Raw genomic sequence first — 17,020 nt, 5'->3', positions numbered from 1 at the left:
TTTTTTCTTTTGGGTGTTGTTCATAACGCGCTTGACACGGAAACAAAGTGGCGCATTACCGCTACCACCTGGTCTGGAGGCGAACTACTCCTATTTAACGCGGAGAATGACACTTATTTGTCAGAGTAAAAACATAATAAATATGAACATTTTACAAAGACTATTTATGAATCTGCTGTGTTCTGATCATGGAAAACGTGACTGATTTATAAATAATTAAATTACAAACACTTTGGTGTTGATTTAATGTATTTGTTCATAAATAAACCCCCAAGTTATTTTTTCATGCCAATATTTATTTTGTTTTTGTGCCGCTGAACGATTAACGGGCTCTTGCAAGGAGGCATTTTTTTCTGTAGTTTTCTTACACCTTACTGAAAATGGCTTTGAAAATGAATCTGTCCGTGTTCCTGGCAATAATTCAACCGTTTTTCGTGAGATCAAACTGAAAACGAGCAGATATGCAGCATCACAGGACGGCAAGGACAAGCAGACATCTCAGAAGATTTCCTCTGGATGCCCTGACCAGACAGAATAACTTGTGAGTTAAACTTAAAGCTTTTTTTTTAGTTAAACCTAAACTTTAACTTAAACTTTGTTACTAATCATGCTCAAGGTTACACAGTCTGCTGGGTAAGAGTTTAACATTCTTTTTCAAGTGAGTTGTGTAGTCCAATTACATGAAACACTTGTGAGTTCAAAGTTTATAATTTTTAATTCAGAGTCAAACCATATCACTTGTTTTAAACAAAAACAAAACAAAAACTTTCATTTTTAAAAGTTTAAATGAAAATCCAAAAACCCAGCCAAATAAAAACCACGAGATTTTCCAGAATTAATAAATACTTCATAATCTAAAATGTAAGACATCAAAATAAATAGAAACATTAAAAAAATGTGATTTAATTTCCTCAATGAAATAATTAATGTTGCATTTTCCAGGGTCTTCCACGTCTCTACTGCTTTACCAACACAAAGGTGTCTGTCCTGGCCCTTTACGCTGACGGTCAGTCCGACACAAGACTGGATTTTCGGTTGACCCGCAGGACCATCGAGCATCTGGGTCGATGGTCCTGAAGCATCAGCTTCGGGTTCCTCACACTCTGGGGGGTCACAGGAGACTGACGTCCTGGTGTTTCTTTTCTGGCTGGCGTGTTGCTCATCTTACAGTGTGGTTGCCAGAGTCTTTGACATGACACGGTCCACCGTGAGCCATGTTGTCCACAGGACGGCAGACCGCATCCTCCAGCTGATGAGCAGGGTCACCCAGCTTCCCAGTGGGAATGAACTACCATAAGTCGCCTCTGGATTTTAGCAGCTCGCTTGGTCTTTCTCCTTCCAAAGGGTCACAAGGAGCATTGATGGCTGCCACATAAGAATAAAGGCCCTAAAAGATAATGCAGCTTGTTATTTTAACAGGAAGCTTTTTTATTCCCTTAAAATGCATGCTGTATGTGACTCTAATGCCAAATTTATAGATATTTTTGTTGAGAATCCAGGATTCACGGGTTCTACGTAAAAGCCCAATTTATGTAAATCAAACAAACCCACCTGAAGGATCCTTTTGGGTGATGGTGGGTATCCCTGCATTGCACATCCCATCATGCTGCTGACACCCTACAGGGAACCCATGAGGAATGCCATTGAGGCAGTTACAACCAGAACCACTCCAGAACACGCTCTGTTGTGAAGAGAGCATTTGGCATGATAAAGATGAGGAGGAGAGCAATATTTCTGAGGGCACTGGAAGTAAAACCAACCTTTGCAATGAAAATCATTGCCTGCAGTTCAATTCTGCACATTCTGTGCATCAGCAAAGGCGACTGCTTAGCCACAGATGTTGAGCCACACCAGGAACATGCAGGACGAGCAGAGTCACGTCTGTCTGCAAGGACAAATCTTTGCTTTCCTTTCAGCTCCAACTGTGACACACATGACTCTAGAAGACCAGGATTATTGTTAACATGTATAAAAATAAATATTAACATATAAAACGAAATTCTAAATATGTACATCTGATATTTATATGAAAATCCTTTTAAGATTGTTAAAAATAGCTCAGATTTAAATAATACATGTAAATTATTCATTTTTGTTCATACATTTATTAAACAAATTGGAAAAACAATGGCTGAATTACATTTAAGAACAATAATTTCAACTCAAGTAAACTTAACAGACTCTCCTGTCGCTGTTCCTCCCTTCTAGCCCTTTCCTCCTCTCTCTTCTGGGTCTTTAACATAAACCTTTAACCCAGTACGACAACGATTAACCGTTTATTAAAATGAAGTCAAATCTGATCATGTGTCTCTACCCATCTGGCACGAGCTAGCTTGAAAACAAACAGGCTATCTTTCTCCATCCGCAAATGGATCGGATTTTCCTCATCCTCGTCTGTCCCTACATATATGAACACATTTAAAACATGTGTTAATAACTTGTGACTACGGTTAGAAGTCACTGCTTTTTGATGTAATATCTAGCGTTTGTTTTTAGCCTTCGGCGCTAATTCGCGTTAGCGTTAGCTTTAGCATTACTGAAATTGATGAGCTTCAAAACAATCTAGGTTGTTGATTGAGGAATATAACATATTAAACACATCATCTTAAGTATTTACAAATATATTTTACAACAGATACTGGATATTTTTTAATATACTTACACGTTTCGGTGGTTTTCCTTGCGCAACCGGCTGCCATTTTCGAATGATTCAGACGAATGATTATCTCGCGATAATCAGCCAACTTCCGTTTCTACTGAAATGCCTTCCGTTTCTGTCGAAAATTTCAGTAGTGTGTGTGAGAGGATTTCAGTAGTGTGTGTGAGAGGATTTCAGTAGTGTGTGTGAGAGGATTTCAGTAGTGTGTGTGAGAGGATTTCAGTAGTGTGTGTGAGAGCATTTTCAGTAGTGTGTGTGAGAGCATTTCACATGTGTATGTGAGAGGATTTCAGTAGTGTGTGTGAGAGCATTTCACATGTGTATGTGAGAGGATTTCAGTAGTGTGTGTGAGAGGATTTCAGTAGTGTGTGTGAGAGGATTTCAGTAGTGTGTGTGAGAGGATTTCAGTAGTGTGTGTGAGAGCATTTCACATGTGTATGTGAGAGCATTTTCAGTAGTGTGTGTGAGAGCATTTCACATGTGTATGTGAGAGATTTCACATGTGTATGTGAGAGATTTCACATGTGTATTTGAGAGATTTCACATGTGTATGTAAGAGATTTCACATGTGTATGTGAGAGATTTCACATGTGTATGTGAGAGATTTCACATGTGTATGTGAGAGATTTCACATGTGTATGTGAGAGATTTCACATGTGTATGTAAGAGATTTCACATGTGTATGTAAGAGATTTCACATGTGTATGTGAGAGATTTCACATGTGTATGTGAATGAATACATTTTCAGTTGTATGTATACAAGCATTTCACTAGTGTGTGTGAGAGATTTCACATGTGTATGTGAATGCTAATTCTGAATAATGTCCTACACGGCACCTCATAAGTGATTCCCTCAAATCATCCCTGTTTGAATTTAATGCCGAGCTCTGGCAGCCCCGCAAAAACATTCTAAATTGGGATTTAATACGAACTCAACAACGTTTATTTTTATTAAACCGGGTTCGTCTATTTTAGCTAAGTTGCAAAAGTTTTTTTCGTGCCAAATTAAACGCATAGTGGAAGTTTAAACGCTTGTTTACAAATATTGTAGCGCTCTAACAGGGCCGTAAGAAACACGGAACCTTGTGAAACGTTCCGCTCTTTGTTTTCCGCTCTGGCTACATTCAAGAGGTCTTACATTAATATTTACATGACAACACTTGTGTATAATGTTTGTTTTTACTCTTTAACTATTCTACATTAAAATAACAATCAGTGAAGTATTCACTTGCTCTTCTAAAAAAAATCATACTATTCTTTAAAGACACACTTTATGTTTTTGTTGTTTTTAACATGTTCTTGTGGCCTTTTTTTAATGATGGAGGACATATAGAAAATTAAACCTAAATTTGTATTTCTTTATTCAAATTGCTGTGAATCAAGAGCAGATGATAAAATAGTTTTTGAACAATGTAGAAAATCTGCTGGACAGGCCACAAGCTCCCCGCTTCACTCTGCCCTGCAACAGGAAGGGGAATGGAAGTGGGCTTGTTCCATGCCAACAGTCCCACCCACAACTCGAATTTCTAATGATCTAATGCAGTATTTTTTGACCTTTGTTGAGCCACGGCACACTTTAACCTTGAAAAAAATCCCGCGGCACACCAGCATCCAAAAATTACCAAAAAAAGGAGAAACTCATAGTCTGTATCAGTCCCTCCGCAATCTCACATGCATTTGGGTGATGTGTCAGAAAAAGCTGGAAGTTGCAGCTGTTGTTTCTAAAAGACGTAATAAAAGTTAAGGTAGAAGATTTAAAAACTGTTTGATGTGTGTTTGTTGTGGTCTCAAGACTTTTAGCACGAAAACTCATTGTGCGCTGAGATGCTGTAACTTAACCCAATGCATCATGGGAGATGTAGTGCACAAACGGCCGGAGATCGCTTCTCTGAGCTTCATTGTTTTGTTCACTTGTTCTACGGTCTGACACCGGATTCCGTGGAAAGATCTGAGTTAAATATACATTTTCAGTCATCTCAACACGTTTTCCAAAGTTTCTGAGGTTAAAATCGCCGAATTTGATTGTTGCGCGATCACAGACGGAGCTCAATCTCCGGGTGAGGCTCGGAAGCGCTGTGCCTCATGTCTGACGGCAGGGCTCAATGTTAACATAGACGTGCGCTGAAAACGCTGCTGTAGGCCGGCAGAAAAGTTGATATTAACAATTGTTTCTCTATTGGGCAAGTGAATTTTTGTAAATTGAAAAATGTGCAATAAAGTTAATTGGGGGAAAAAAGTCCCCAGAAAAGGCTTTAGGCGAGGCAAGCCTAAGAGGCATGTGCTGAACACATCTGTATACTTTAATTTGTTTTCAGTACATATGAATAATTTATACACAACAAGAGTGTTCTATCCATGTCGACAAAAGAAATATTCTCTGGAGGACAAATATGCTCTTGTGTGTATTTCTTAAACTGTTAGCTGCCGTTGGATCATGAAAGGTGAAATTTTCAGTTATTTAGTAAATCTGACTCCAGAGGAATCGGTGCCTACCCAGTCATCAACCTCACAGCATGACACTGAAAGATATACAAAAAAAAAAAATGAAAAAGCAGTCTTTCAGTGCTGAACTGTCTTTTTGTGGCCTCATTCAAACTCCTCTCATCTTGCTTGTCACTGCTGGCTAATTAACATATGAGCAGGAACCCTGCAGGGGGAGTAGGGGGGAAATCTGACCCCTGCAGCAGGCCAAACGCCAGACTTCAAGAGGCTGTGGAGTAAAAGATGAAAAAAATGTCTTAAAATTCACCAGTTCATTTTAAAATTCTGAAAATATTCAGGGACAATTTGGACAAGTACAGCTATATGCATCGTGGTCTATATTCGTCAATATAGTGAGCATTGATGCACACTTTTTTTGCAGAGACTTCTGGGAAATTTCTATGGCACTCGATTTTGGAATTTGGACAGCACTACAAAATGGAGAACGCGCTATATAGTGATTAGGGTGGTCATTTGGACGCAACCTGGGTTTCTAAAGCACTTTTTGGGGTTTTCTCTCTCTTCTTTCCTCCCTCCTGCAGTGATGTCCTGTCCACGGGTTATTGAGCTCCTGGACCTGTGGCCTGCTCTGAAAATAGAGTCGGAGGTAATATGGATCAGCTCTCCTCTTAAAATGAAAATCATGATTCTTACTCATTTGGCATCCATGTGCTGCTTTAAACATGGGTGTGAGATATTTTTTCACTCATAATTAAAGTCTGTTGTTGCGTTTTATTCAGGTGTATGCAGAGTTTCAGCGGATTACAAATCAGAACCTGCCCAACACTTTTTATTCTGAACTTGACCATCATCTTCCTGGTCGACTTATGACCCTATGACCACTTATGACCAGATAGAAGGCATCAAAAACTGGGGGAACTGCATACGCTCTGGCAGAAAAAAAAATCACGATGAGCAGGTAAATTAATTATTTGACATCTCAAGTTTATCCAATAGTAATGATGATGATGTTTTGTTTTGTGTTTTTTTTCTTCTTTTTTTGACAATTAGCTTTATTTTCTACCCCTAATATTGCACTTTGTCCATTTTATATTTGCCATTTGTCTGACTGCATTGAAGATGTGAACAAATTGACAAAAGCTTTAAGTAAATTGACTTCTGCATCTGTACTTTTTTGTTTTTTATGTAAACTGGAAATCCAGGACATTCACACCAAGCGCACTACTGTTCTTCACGCCCTGCCTGTTTATCTGCATGAGGATGTCTCTGGAGATTTAAAACTTGCACAGTGAGTTTTTTATGTATCCAATAGATACTACTGTTTATTACGTATATAGTTCATCAAAATGCTAACGTCATTTTGTTTAGTCTATACAGTTTTCATAAATGGTCTGTTTTCTTTGGTGTCACTACAAAGGAACTGCATCGGCGTATTGTTTCCTGTGATAAAGATCTTCAGTATGACAAACTTGAACAGTATTACTTCATTAGCTTAATATATATATTTCACTGCATTTAGATTGTCTGGTAAGTTGATTGAGTTTGGTGTAGAACAGGTGTTTTGTGTTTATCACTATAGAGGCATTGCATTGTAACAGGACTCTCTTAAATCAAGATGCACTGTATTTTCTGTTGATTTGATTATGATTAGCATCTCTCTTTTTCTTTTACAGATGCAGAAGGAGGAGTCTGATGAGCCAGAGCTTGATGGTGTCGTAGTGGGGCTTCTTACTGTCATCAACGACCATCACACAAGTCCAGTGCACTACGAGCCTGTAGAAATCCCTGTTGTGATTGAAAATGATGAAGTGGTCAGCCTCCCCAGATTCTGTGATGCCTTCCTGGTAATGTTTGGACTCATCTATGCAATGCAACTCAAATATCCCAAAGCACTGACCAACACGTTTGAATTTACTCAAAAGATTTGACTTGGTCTAGAAGGTAAACTACCATCCAGGTTGCAGACCCTCAAAAATGACTTGATGATACATATGTAAAACTAAGTTGAAATAAGGAGACATAAAACATTATAACAGACTATAGTTATCTCCCTTTGTCTAAACAATGCCTCAAAAATGTTGCACTATATACTCTGCATTTGTTCAGGTAGTACGGTCAAAGTTCACACTGTCTTTTATCAAGTAACACCAATGTTTAGCTTGTTTTGACGTTTTTATTAAGTGTAATTTTCTTTAATTTCAACATTGCACAGAAGGGAGTGAGCAAATAATATTGTTAGGCAGATGTTTATGACATCTTTATTTAAGTTACTGTTACTTAATGTTTTTTAGGCAATCATTTGCCTAAAAATATTTAAGTTTTGAAATGAATGGTTTTGGGGTTTACTGACTCAAAAGATTTGATTACCCCTGTATAAGAAAGGAACTAAGTAAGGGTTAATGGCCGACGAAGTATGCATTATCACTTTTTAACGCACGCTGTGGAAGCGCTGCAATCAAGATTCGACAATATAAAGCGATATATATATATATATATATATATATATATATATATATATATATATATATATATATATATATATATATATATATATATATATATATATATATATATATGAGAAAGTTCACCTCTTACCCTTTGTTTTTGTCCAAATGATGAAGCAAAAGGTTGTTTTAAAGAAGCCGGCGCAGTGATACAAAACATTTAAGCTAGGTGACCGGAACTTCTTTCACCGTGTGGTTATCCTGTGGTACTGTATATCACTTGCACACCCAGCAGCCAATCAATATCAAGTATTCAACCGGACCATGGTATAGTAAAGATTAAGTTCTGTTAAGATAAAATTGTGTTGTTGTGTACTTATTTTTTTTAAGTTGTGCAAACTTATTCCTGTGGCTTGAAAACTTAAAACTGGTGAGTCATAGTAACTGATGACAATTAAGTTGTCTTAATAGGAAAACATAAGTCATATTTAATGCAAATATTTGATTTGCACAAATGTAACGCTTTTAATTTTACTCTTATCATAAAATACAAGTAGCACACAATTAAACATTTTATGTTATGGAAAAATCATACTTTTAAGTTAATCAACTTACAATAATTGTGGCAAATGAGTTTTGGTAACTTGTTCGGGTTTTCAGGGCAGCATCACAGCTACAGGAACACATTTCTCACCAATGTTGTGGATTCAAAGACGTGGATTTCAGCTGCTACAACTCTCAAAATGGCCGTTGAGAATTTAATTGCTATAGCTAACGCCCCGATAGTGACGCCTCTCTGGTCTTCCACAGCTTGCTCTGCTAGAACAGCAAGGGCTCTCCTGTGTTACGTGGTTAAAGTGAAAAGACTCGTGGTAACGTGCTCAGAAACTGATGTGAGAGCTGCTGGGCCTAGCGGAACAGCCACTACCTCTGATTGGCTGTTTAAAGCTGATCCCCCGCATGAGGGGTTTGGTGGACTGGGTGATGCATTCAAGCATTCTAGGACTTTAAAACTTTGTAGATGGAAATAAATTAAAGTAATCAATGGATTCATTTTTAATAAAGAAAATATACAACAAAAACTCAGTTTACAAGAAAAGCTTCCTATCAACCACTCTGACCAATCCCCTGCCGCTTAGTTCCTCTAGGCATTATGGGTAGTGTAGTCAAATCAAGTTCATGACAGCTTTTTTGCTTTATGCACAATATAATGTGTTGGACCTCTGGGTCTGAAACATACAATACAAATGTTGTAAAATCACATTTTTCACAAATGTTTTAGTATTTTTCAGAATGTATTGATTCACATGTAAGCACCAAAAAGTAAACTAATGCTAAAGTTCCATGCCGTGTAACTTAGCAACAAACTGTGACATCACTGATATCAGAGAGCCCCACTTTATAAGTTGCTTAGCAATACGGTTAAACCACAACACTCTTCGATCTCCAAAGTAAAGCACACATTTTGAGACTAAGGAAAGACTTTCCGATTTCCTCAAGTTTTTGTGTAATAAACAAGGAACGATCATGGACAAAGATTCTGCCATGGACAATCCAAAACATACTGGTAAATGAGAGTCCCAGCAAAACTTTTAGTTACACGTTTGCGTCGTGAAGATGTCAAAGTTTGGTTTTTGTGTTGCTTTGATAATATCTTAACTCATCCTGCTTTTCCCAACAAGTCGAGAGGAAGAAAATGAAGAAAAAAGGGACGTTCCCGGTGCCAAGTGAGACTCCTGAATCTGAGCCTTCTCAACAATCTACCAGCACCCAAGACAACCCCCCAGTGAGAAAACTAAAAAGAAAGAAACAGGAAGACAAAGAGGAAGACAAAATAATAGAGCCAAAGAAGGTGAAAACCCCTCTGAAAGGTAAATAAACTGACACAGACCCCAAACAACACTACAACCTGTAGGCTGAACAGAATAGGTCCAACTCTAATTTATTTTTAAAGGACATCTCACTAATAATTTGACAGTACAGTGCTACAAAAAGAAATTCAAATTCAGAAAATTAAAAAAAATAAAACTATCGTGACAAATTAAAAACTACCGGATCGTCACACTCCTCTCAAAAGTTGAGTTGCTGGTATTTTTCAGTCAGTTTGTGGGCCTCAAAGCTCATGACAGCAGTCGACTGTCAAAAGAAACACTGAAGTCCTAAATTTGTTTCTAAAATGGCTCTGAAGCTGAATGCAAACACTCCACCCAAATAAATGTCTCTATTATGATGGATTTTTATCAACATTATGCATTTCCTAAGATATAACACTGGTTTAAAATCGTCCAAACCTTTAACGTACATTTCAAAACAGTACATATCACATTTTTTCCAAAATGTTTTATACTGAAGTGTTTTTCAGAATGTGTCATTTTAAACATAAACACTAAAAAGAAGCCAAAGTCACATGCTGTGTCACTTAGCAACAGTTCATGACATCAGTGATATCAGAGAGCCCTTTTTTCAAAGTTGCTTAGCAACACTCTTTGACAACAAAAAGAGAAAAGTAAGGCGCGTACATTAAAACATTTTTTGTTACTCAAGTTTTTGTGTAATAAACATCAAATGAAGGTTCTGCCAAAGACAAACCAAAATATGGTGGGAAATGAGAGTCCCGGCAAAACCTTCAGTTACACATTTGCTTCGTAACGATGACAAACTTTGGTTTTTGTGTTTTTGTGATAACATCTCAACTCATTTAGCTTTTCAAATAAAAGCCCCCAACACATTGATATACTTGGTGTGAACTCGAGCAGTAAACTGTGAAATATAAAATGAATATTCTTTACTAATTAAGCTGTTTTGTTGTTGATCTTCAGATGATGGACCAACCAAAAACGCTGAGAGGAAGTCTTTCCCTAGAAAGAAGAAACAGAAGAAAAAACATCTAAACCATAAACCGATTGAGTCTTCTGCACCTGAGCCTTCACAACCCTCTACCAGCACCCAAGACAAGACCCAAGTGACAACACTAAAGAGGAAAAGACAGGAAGACAAAGAGGAAGAAATAACAGAGCCGAAGAAGAGGAAAACGACTCTAAAAGGTAAATAAGACACACAGACCCCATGGTTTTTTTGCGGGACAAGGAAAAAAATTAAAAATAAAAGTGTCATAACAAATTAAGGACTAGAAAAGAATCATACTCCTCTCAGACTATCTCAAAACGTAAAAATGAGTTGCCTTTGTTTTAAAGTCTGCTTTAACTGCAAACACTGCAACCAAATGAATGTCTCTATTTTGCATCAACATATTTTACATTTCCTAAGCCCCCACACTAATTTAAAAAAAATGTTTTAGTTGTTACAATCAAAGCAAGTGTCTGTGGTTCAACTTTCCTAAAGATGCTTCTTAAAATTCACAGCCCGTTTTTTAAAAACACATCTTTAAAAAACACTTAAATACAGTTTTGCCTCTAAGTTTTAGCACAAAGGGGTAGTAGAGGTGTAAAAAAGAAAAGCTCTGCAATAAGAAAACCCTTTTCTTGTCATTTTCAGATTCCAGTTCCAGTGACGCCGAACAAACTGCAACATCCTCAGAGAAAACTGAGATTACCGATAAAGGTCTGAGGATTGTAAAACATTTTCCTTTTTATTACACTGTTACTTTATGTTTAATAATATAATTTTCAATCATAAATGAACTAATATTGTATTTCTGTTTTTTTGTGTTCAGATAAATTTGAAGCCAAATATGTGGAAAAATATCAATTTGCTGAAGGAGGTTATGGTTCCATTTATGGTGGCTTTCGGAAATCTGACAACCTACCAGTAAGTGTTTTGTATGCAGCTACAGTAAATGAGCTACAGACTTTTTATAAAACCATGACAAAAGTACTTGGATACATTCATTTACAATCAGACTATTGATGTTTGTGGTTTAGATGGTCTGAATGAAAATAGATTTTGATGGAGGGGAAATCTAAATGATCCCAGATTGTCTCCTGTCAGTCATCTCACAGTCAGAAATGCTCTTGTTTGTGTCTTGCAGGTAGCCATCAAGCACATTTTGAAATGCTTCATCAGAAATAAACAACTGGTAAGTTGCTTGAGCCAAATGACTCTGAGTATCTCTGCTCTAAATGGGTTTCTGTGCTTCTCTTCCTCATGCTCTCTTTGTTTTGATTCTTCAGGATGATGGCAGTGGAAAAATGGTTCCTTCTGAAGTGGCCATAATGTTAAAATTACGAGATGAATCCATTCCTTCAGATGGAAAAGCAGCGCCAGTAGCCCTGTTGGACTGGTATGACATCGGCAGAGAAATCCTCCTGGTCATGGAGAGACCAATCCCTTGTGAGGACCTCTTTCATTACATTGATACCAAAGGAGGCACACTGGAAGAAGAAGAAGCCAAGGTAGGCCTGTGTGCAGTCTGTGTTGGTTTATGGTGTTCTGTTGCTGCAGAAACTTCCTGTAGCTGAAATGTTTATTCAATGCAACCTTGTTTCATAAAGTAGTTAAGTGTCCGATGCAGAAGCAAAAGTAGCTTTTAGCAGGTTCAGAACATTAGAAAGAAGAGTACTTCTAAAGCTACATGTACACTGGACATGTGATGCGTGGTCAAGAACGTGCTAAACGCGGCTTCTTGAACACGCATTTAGCCTAAGGTGTTCACACTGGCTTATTCGCTTTTAGAGAGGCTTGGTGCCAAAATTTTGAAGCGGTGCAAATCTCTCGATTTGGGCACAACTTGTAAATTTTGTAAATTGGGGGGGGGGTCATTCATCCTGCACAACTCCCCGAAAGGTCAAAATTCAACCTGGTTTGACTTGCAACACATGTTCAATGGCCGTTCGTTTTGTACGTGGAGCTTGAAAACGGCCATAAAAACGTGCGCAGCGAGAGTTTTAAAGGTGAAGGCCCAAAATGCACATTCACATAGACTTTTCATTGGAGGTGGCCACCTGAACGCATCTTGACGAGGCCGGCGTGCATGCTGTTTTAGAAGGAGGCTTGTGCTTTGCTGCCTCAGCTTATTACTTCTTTTTTATCTATTTCAGATCATAATGACACAGCTCATTCGCACAGCCATCGACCTCGAGGACAGAAATATCTTCCACCAAGACATCAAAACTGAAAACATCCTCATTCAAAGCCACTCAAATACACCACAAGCTCGTCTTATAGACTTTGGAGTGAGCTGCATGGCAGAAAAGGATTCCATCCTTAGAGGATTTTCAGGTAGAAGATCTGCATCAACAAATAAAAACATGTCAAATGAGCAGGAATATGACTAATATTTATTTTTTTCCAGGAACTCCTATAAATGCCCCCCCAGAAGCCTTTAAAGGCTTTTGTAGCCCAGGGTCAACCACAGTGTGGCAGCTTGGGGTAGTTTTGTATGAAACCCTCCATTCCCACGGCGATTTCTCAACAATGGATTTTCTCGAAGGGGATCTGATGATTGACAGTGAACTGTCAGAAGGTAAGAAATCCTCTTTCTCGGCATGGATGCTGAGGCTCTGACCTTATCTGACCTTAATCTTTGCTTTACTTTTCTTTTCTTTCTCCAGAGTGCCAAGACTTTTTCCAAGCATGTTTGAATACTTCTGAAGAACAGCGCCCCTACCTGCAAGATCTCCTCCACCATCCATGGCTCAGATAAAAGAAAAAGAAATCACTCAGACTCAGACACACCTACAAACATGCACACACACACACACACACACACACACACACACACACACACACACAGGGACAGAGAACTCAAAAGTCTGAAATTTAAAACAGTTTAGAAATTTCAGCAAAAATCTTAAACCTAAATTGACCTTAGAATAAATATGTAAAGGAAAATGATAAATACTAAAGTTTAGCTGCAAGTAGGGGCAGACGATGGCAATATTATAAAATTAAAGTTTTTACTCTTAGTGCCACATAGGCAGATTTAAAATTGGAATTGGTTTAAAAAGTAGCATTTCCCATGATTATTAGGTCCCGTGTTTACCAACATTTTTTTTTTTCGGTCTACTTTTGGTTGGATGTTTGGAAAAACGGCACTACTAGTAGAAACGTAGTATAGTATAATTGAAAATCCAGATGGGGTAAAGATACTGGAATTAGTTGAAACTGGACAAAAGCTCCTCACTCGCATTAAATGTCTTTTGGGTTCTCTGTCCACTGATTGTGCTAATGCTGATTCTCACAGAAAGATCTGCCTCGTTTTCCTTGTTGCAGTGACCGGGACTCGTCGTTGTTGCAGTGACCAGGACTCGTCGGTGTTGCAGTGACCAGGACTCGTCGGTGTTGCAGTGACCGGGACTCGTCGGTGTTGCAGTGACCAGGACTCGTCGGTGTTGCAGTGACCTTCGTGGATGCCGTGTGCAGATCTCCTCCAGAGAGAGTTGGCAGGACCGTCTGAGTCTCACATTTTGGTGAGTTGTTATCCTAAACAATCACTGCAGTATGTAAAAAAAGTAATGTACCCAAAATAAAGCTGTATAAGTTACAGCAGTGTCCTTTCCTAACTCTTTTCTTTAACTCTTTTCAACAGGACTCCTTGGCGTGGTGGTGGTGGTGCTGGTGGGGGGGTTGTTACAGTGTGCTGCTAGCACACTTTTTCTGCAGCTCCTTTAACCCCCCTGCCTTTCCCGAGGGTTCTCCCTAAACTCACATTGGCCTTCAAGGGAGTCCGACCTCATCTTCATAGAGAGCTTGGCAGGAGAGGAGCGTGCTCCACCCAAACCAGGTGGATTTCATTGGCATGAAGGAAAACATAAAAACTAGGAGGGGACGTGCAAAAACCAGACAAGGCTTTTTAATTAATCTATAAAAACGTATAATTGGAAGCTCAAAAAACAAAAATCGTTTTAATTAGAAGCGTACTATGTCTAACAAGGTTGCATAGTGTTTAAAGAACCAAAAGATGTTGGGAGGGGGTTGGAGACCACCTCCAGTTATTGCAGATCTGACTATTTTCCCAAAACAAGCCATAGAAACCACAGTGTTAGCATTCCAAATGAGCTTCTACATGAGGGTGGTAGGGAATCAGCTAATTTTACAAAGTCTTTGTATTTTTCCAGAACAGATCTCAAATAATAAAAGAATATTGGACATAACTGAGATCAAATGAGGATTCAAATCGCAAATTCAAATTCAATTGCAAAGAAAAACGCATTAGGAAGGGGCTACCAACACAAACTGAATACAGGGGGGGGGAAAGAAACTTAGGGACAAGCAATATTTTCTGTAGTTAAAACAAAAACACAGATCTGGTTCCGATACACGTGTGTGGGTTTTATCCGGGCCTTTTGGGCTTCTCCCACATCTTAAAGACGTGTCTCAACGTTTTTAATTATTTCATAGCATACCGAAACCTAGCTTTTCTTGATAAATTGGGATATAAAATTCTTGAGAAGAATCGGTAAAAATAGGACCATCAAACGGCTTTCTACATGACCTTTTGCAACTCTGACAAAGCAAAAACAAAATTAGGAGCCTGCCCAAAACCGTACTAGGTCTTCTAAAGCAGAAACAGTGAATTAAAAAGCACTTGCACGTCCCCTCACTGGTTTTTTTCAAATTTGGCTTTACAATTGATGAAATAAAGGAAGTGAAATTGGAAGATGTGTCATGTTTTTTGTTATTGTTTTCTTTCTTTTTTTTGGTCAAACAGAAACTAAAAAACAAGGTCTAATAATCTTCCAACATTAAATGAAAGAATTATGTTTGTTTTGTTTTTTTTACAAACAAAGGTAACAGTATTTTAAAGCTTCTTTAACCATTTCTTTAATTACCAGCAACTGTGTTTGAAATAAACTTGAATGAGTTTATAAGTAGTGACAAATGGTAGTAAGAATAAACAGTATAATAAATTAAAAAGAAAATTCTAGGATTCTTCACAGTGAAGAAAAGCCTAGTGGTGTGACCACATACTGATTGGAAACAAAACGAAGCTTAGAGTTTGATAACTCTGTCTATACATCCACCCACCTGCTAATAAAAACAAAAAAAAAACTTAATCCTGTGAATGTGTCCAATATTTTGTAAAGAAAAATTGCATTAAATCTTCTATTAACTTTTTGAATTATTTCTTTAGCAGTAACTAAGTGGTTAAGTAACTGGTGCAGCAAAAACTGAACTTCAAACTTATGGAGAACATTGCTGCAATGCAATGCAAGACAGTTAATATGTCGGAAGAATGTTCCTGCAAGTTTTAGCATTTGGTAAGGTTCTTGAAAAAATGACGAGTATTTGGTTTTTCACCACAGACAACTAAAATGCAGGTTTGACAAGATCAGGTTCTGCATAAAAACTAGTTTTGCATAAAAAAAGAGGTCTAAGTCACTAGGGTTGGAACTGGACTCCACTTTTTTTTTTTTTTTTTGGTCAAGAGTGGACAAAAACTTTCTAGATGAACAGCAGACTGAGCTGCTGACAGTATAAATGATGTAATAATTATATTTTGAGACATTTGAAAAAAATAATCTTGATCAGGTCCCAACCTTCCTTTGAACTGAATTCCAACATGAATTAGGTTAAAAGTCTTCAACCACAAAGATCCTCCTGCTTCAAACTAAGTGAATTAGGGCAAAGGTAACCTCTGAAATAAAAAAAGGAGGGTAATGACCTCCAAACGTAACACTGTTTCACTGGAAATAAAAGTGCCTTTCCTAAAATACAAGGCAAGTTTAAATGTGCCAAGAAAGGAGGAGACGTGGAACTGAATGGAGGAGACGGGGAACCGCATGGAGGAGACGTGTTGCATCTGCATCCAAGTTTACTGGTTTGTTCATTTTGGAGAAAAAAGCTCTTTTTCCTATCAATCCTTAGTTTTAAAACAGCAATATTTAGCATGCCAGCTGAGGCACATCAAGTCTGAGATGCAGATCTTTAATATTCTGAACAGGCATCTTAGATTAGACAACCATTGACTTTGTCTTTCCTAATATTCCGGAACCCGATTTAAAAACAGCAGAAACAAGTCAAACTTCAGCTTCAATGGAATCAGTCAGTGATCCATGAAACCACAGTAAATGTTAAATAGCTACTGGTTGTCAAATACAGTACACCACATTCAAATATATATATATATATATATATATATATATATATATATATATATATATATATATATATATATATATATATATATATATATATATATATATATATATATATATATATATATATATATATATATATATATATATATATATATACAAACCCAGGTTCGAATCCGGGCTGCTCCCTGTTCCCTGCTCTACCTCTGTGCCGGTCCCAAGCCCGGTTGCTTTGAGAAGGTTGCGGCAGGAAGGGCATCCGGCGTAAAACATTGCCAAATTTACCATGCGACTTGTTCGCTGTGGCGACCCCTGATGGGAAAAAGCCGAAAGAGAAACAACAACTTTATTTTATTACTTTATATTGTTTTCATGTGCTGCTTAGACTTTGTTCTAGTTTTGTACTTGTGACATGCCATACTGCCTCATGTTATTGGATTTGAATTTTCCAAATAGTAATCTTTGAATTTTTTTAACAA

The 17,020-nt window shown here is 37.7% G+C and overlaps 1 protein-coding gene across 2 annotated transcripts; it reads left to right on the top strand.

The window, feature by feature from the left end:
- Positions 1-5,578: 5,578 nt before the first annotated feature.
- On the top strand, positions 5,579-15,087 carry LOC105354829 (serine/threonine-protein kinase pim-1-like). Of its 2 annotated transcripts, XM_023958739.1 has the most exons (14): positions 5,579-5,747; positions 5,881-6,059; positions 6,304-6,389; positions 6,775-6,945; positions 9,228-9,416; positions 10,365-10,589; positions 11,041-11,106; positions 11,219-11,313; positions 11,534-11,581; positions 11,676-11,897; positions 12,543-12,723; positions 12,797-12,967; positions 13,056-13,913; positions 14,033-15,087. In XM_023958739.1, exons 5-13 carry the CDS (start codon positions 9,242-9,244, stop codon positions 13,145-13,147), a joined length of 1,275 nt encoding a protein of 424 aa, XP_023814507.1. In that variant the 5' UTR covers positions 5,579-5,747; positions 5,881-6,059; positions 6,304-6,389; positions 6,775-6,945; positions 9,228-9,241; the 3' UTR covers positions 13,148-13,913; positions 14,033-15,087. The 2 variants fall into 2 exon arrangements, with proteins under 2 accessions (XP_023814507.1, XP_023814506.1); XM_023958738.1 differs by lacking the exons at positions 5,579-5,747; positions 5,881-6,059; positions 6,304-6,389; positions 6,775-6,945 and adding an exon at positions 8,570-9,112.
- Positions 15,088-17,020: the final 1,933 nt, after the last annotated feature.

Source organism: Oryzias latipes, chromosome 9, assembly GCF_002234675.1.
Source record: "Oryzias latipes chromosome 9, ASM223467v1".
NCBI classification, from domain to species: Eukaryota; Metazoa; Chordata; class Actinopteri; order Beloniformes; family Adrianichthyidae; genus Oryzias; species Oryzias latipes.
Note: the sequence above shows the minus strand (reverse complement) of the source record. Positions and strands in the feature narration are given on the sequence as shown.

Excerpts from the sequence above, each read along its gene's own strand:
- LOC105354829 (XM_023958738.1), top strand. The coding sequence starts at position 9,073 with ATGGACAAAGATTCTGCCATGGACAATCCAAAACATACTG. Across the intron at positions 9,113-9,227 it reads GGACAATCCAAAACATACTG|TCGAGAGGAAGAAAATGAAG; the intron begins GTAAATGAGAGT and ends TTTCCCAACAAG. Across the intron at positions 12,724-12,796 it reads CATCCTTAGAGGATTTTCAG|GAACTCCTATAAATGCCCCC; the intron begins GTAGAAGATCTG and ends ATTTTTTTCCAG.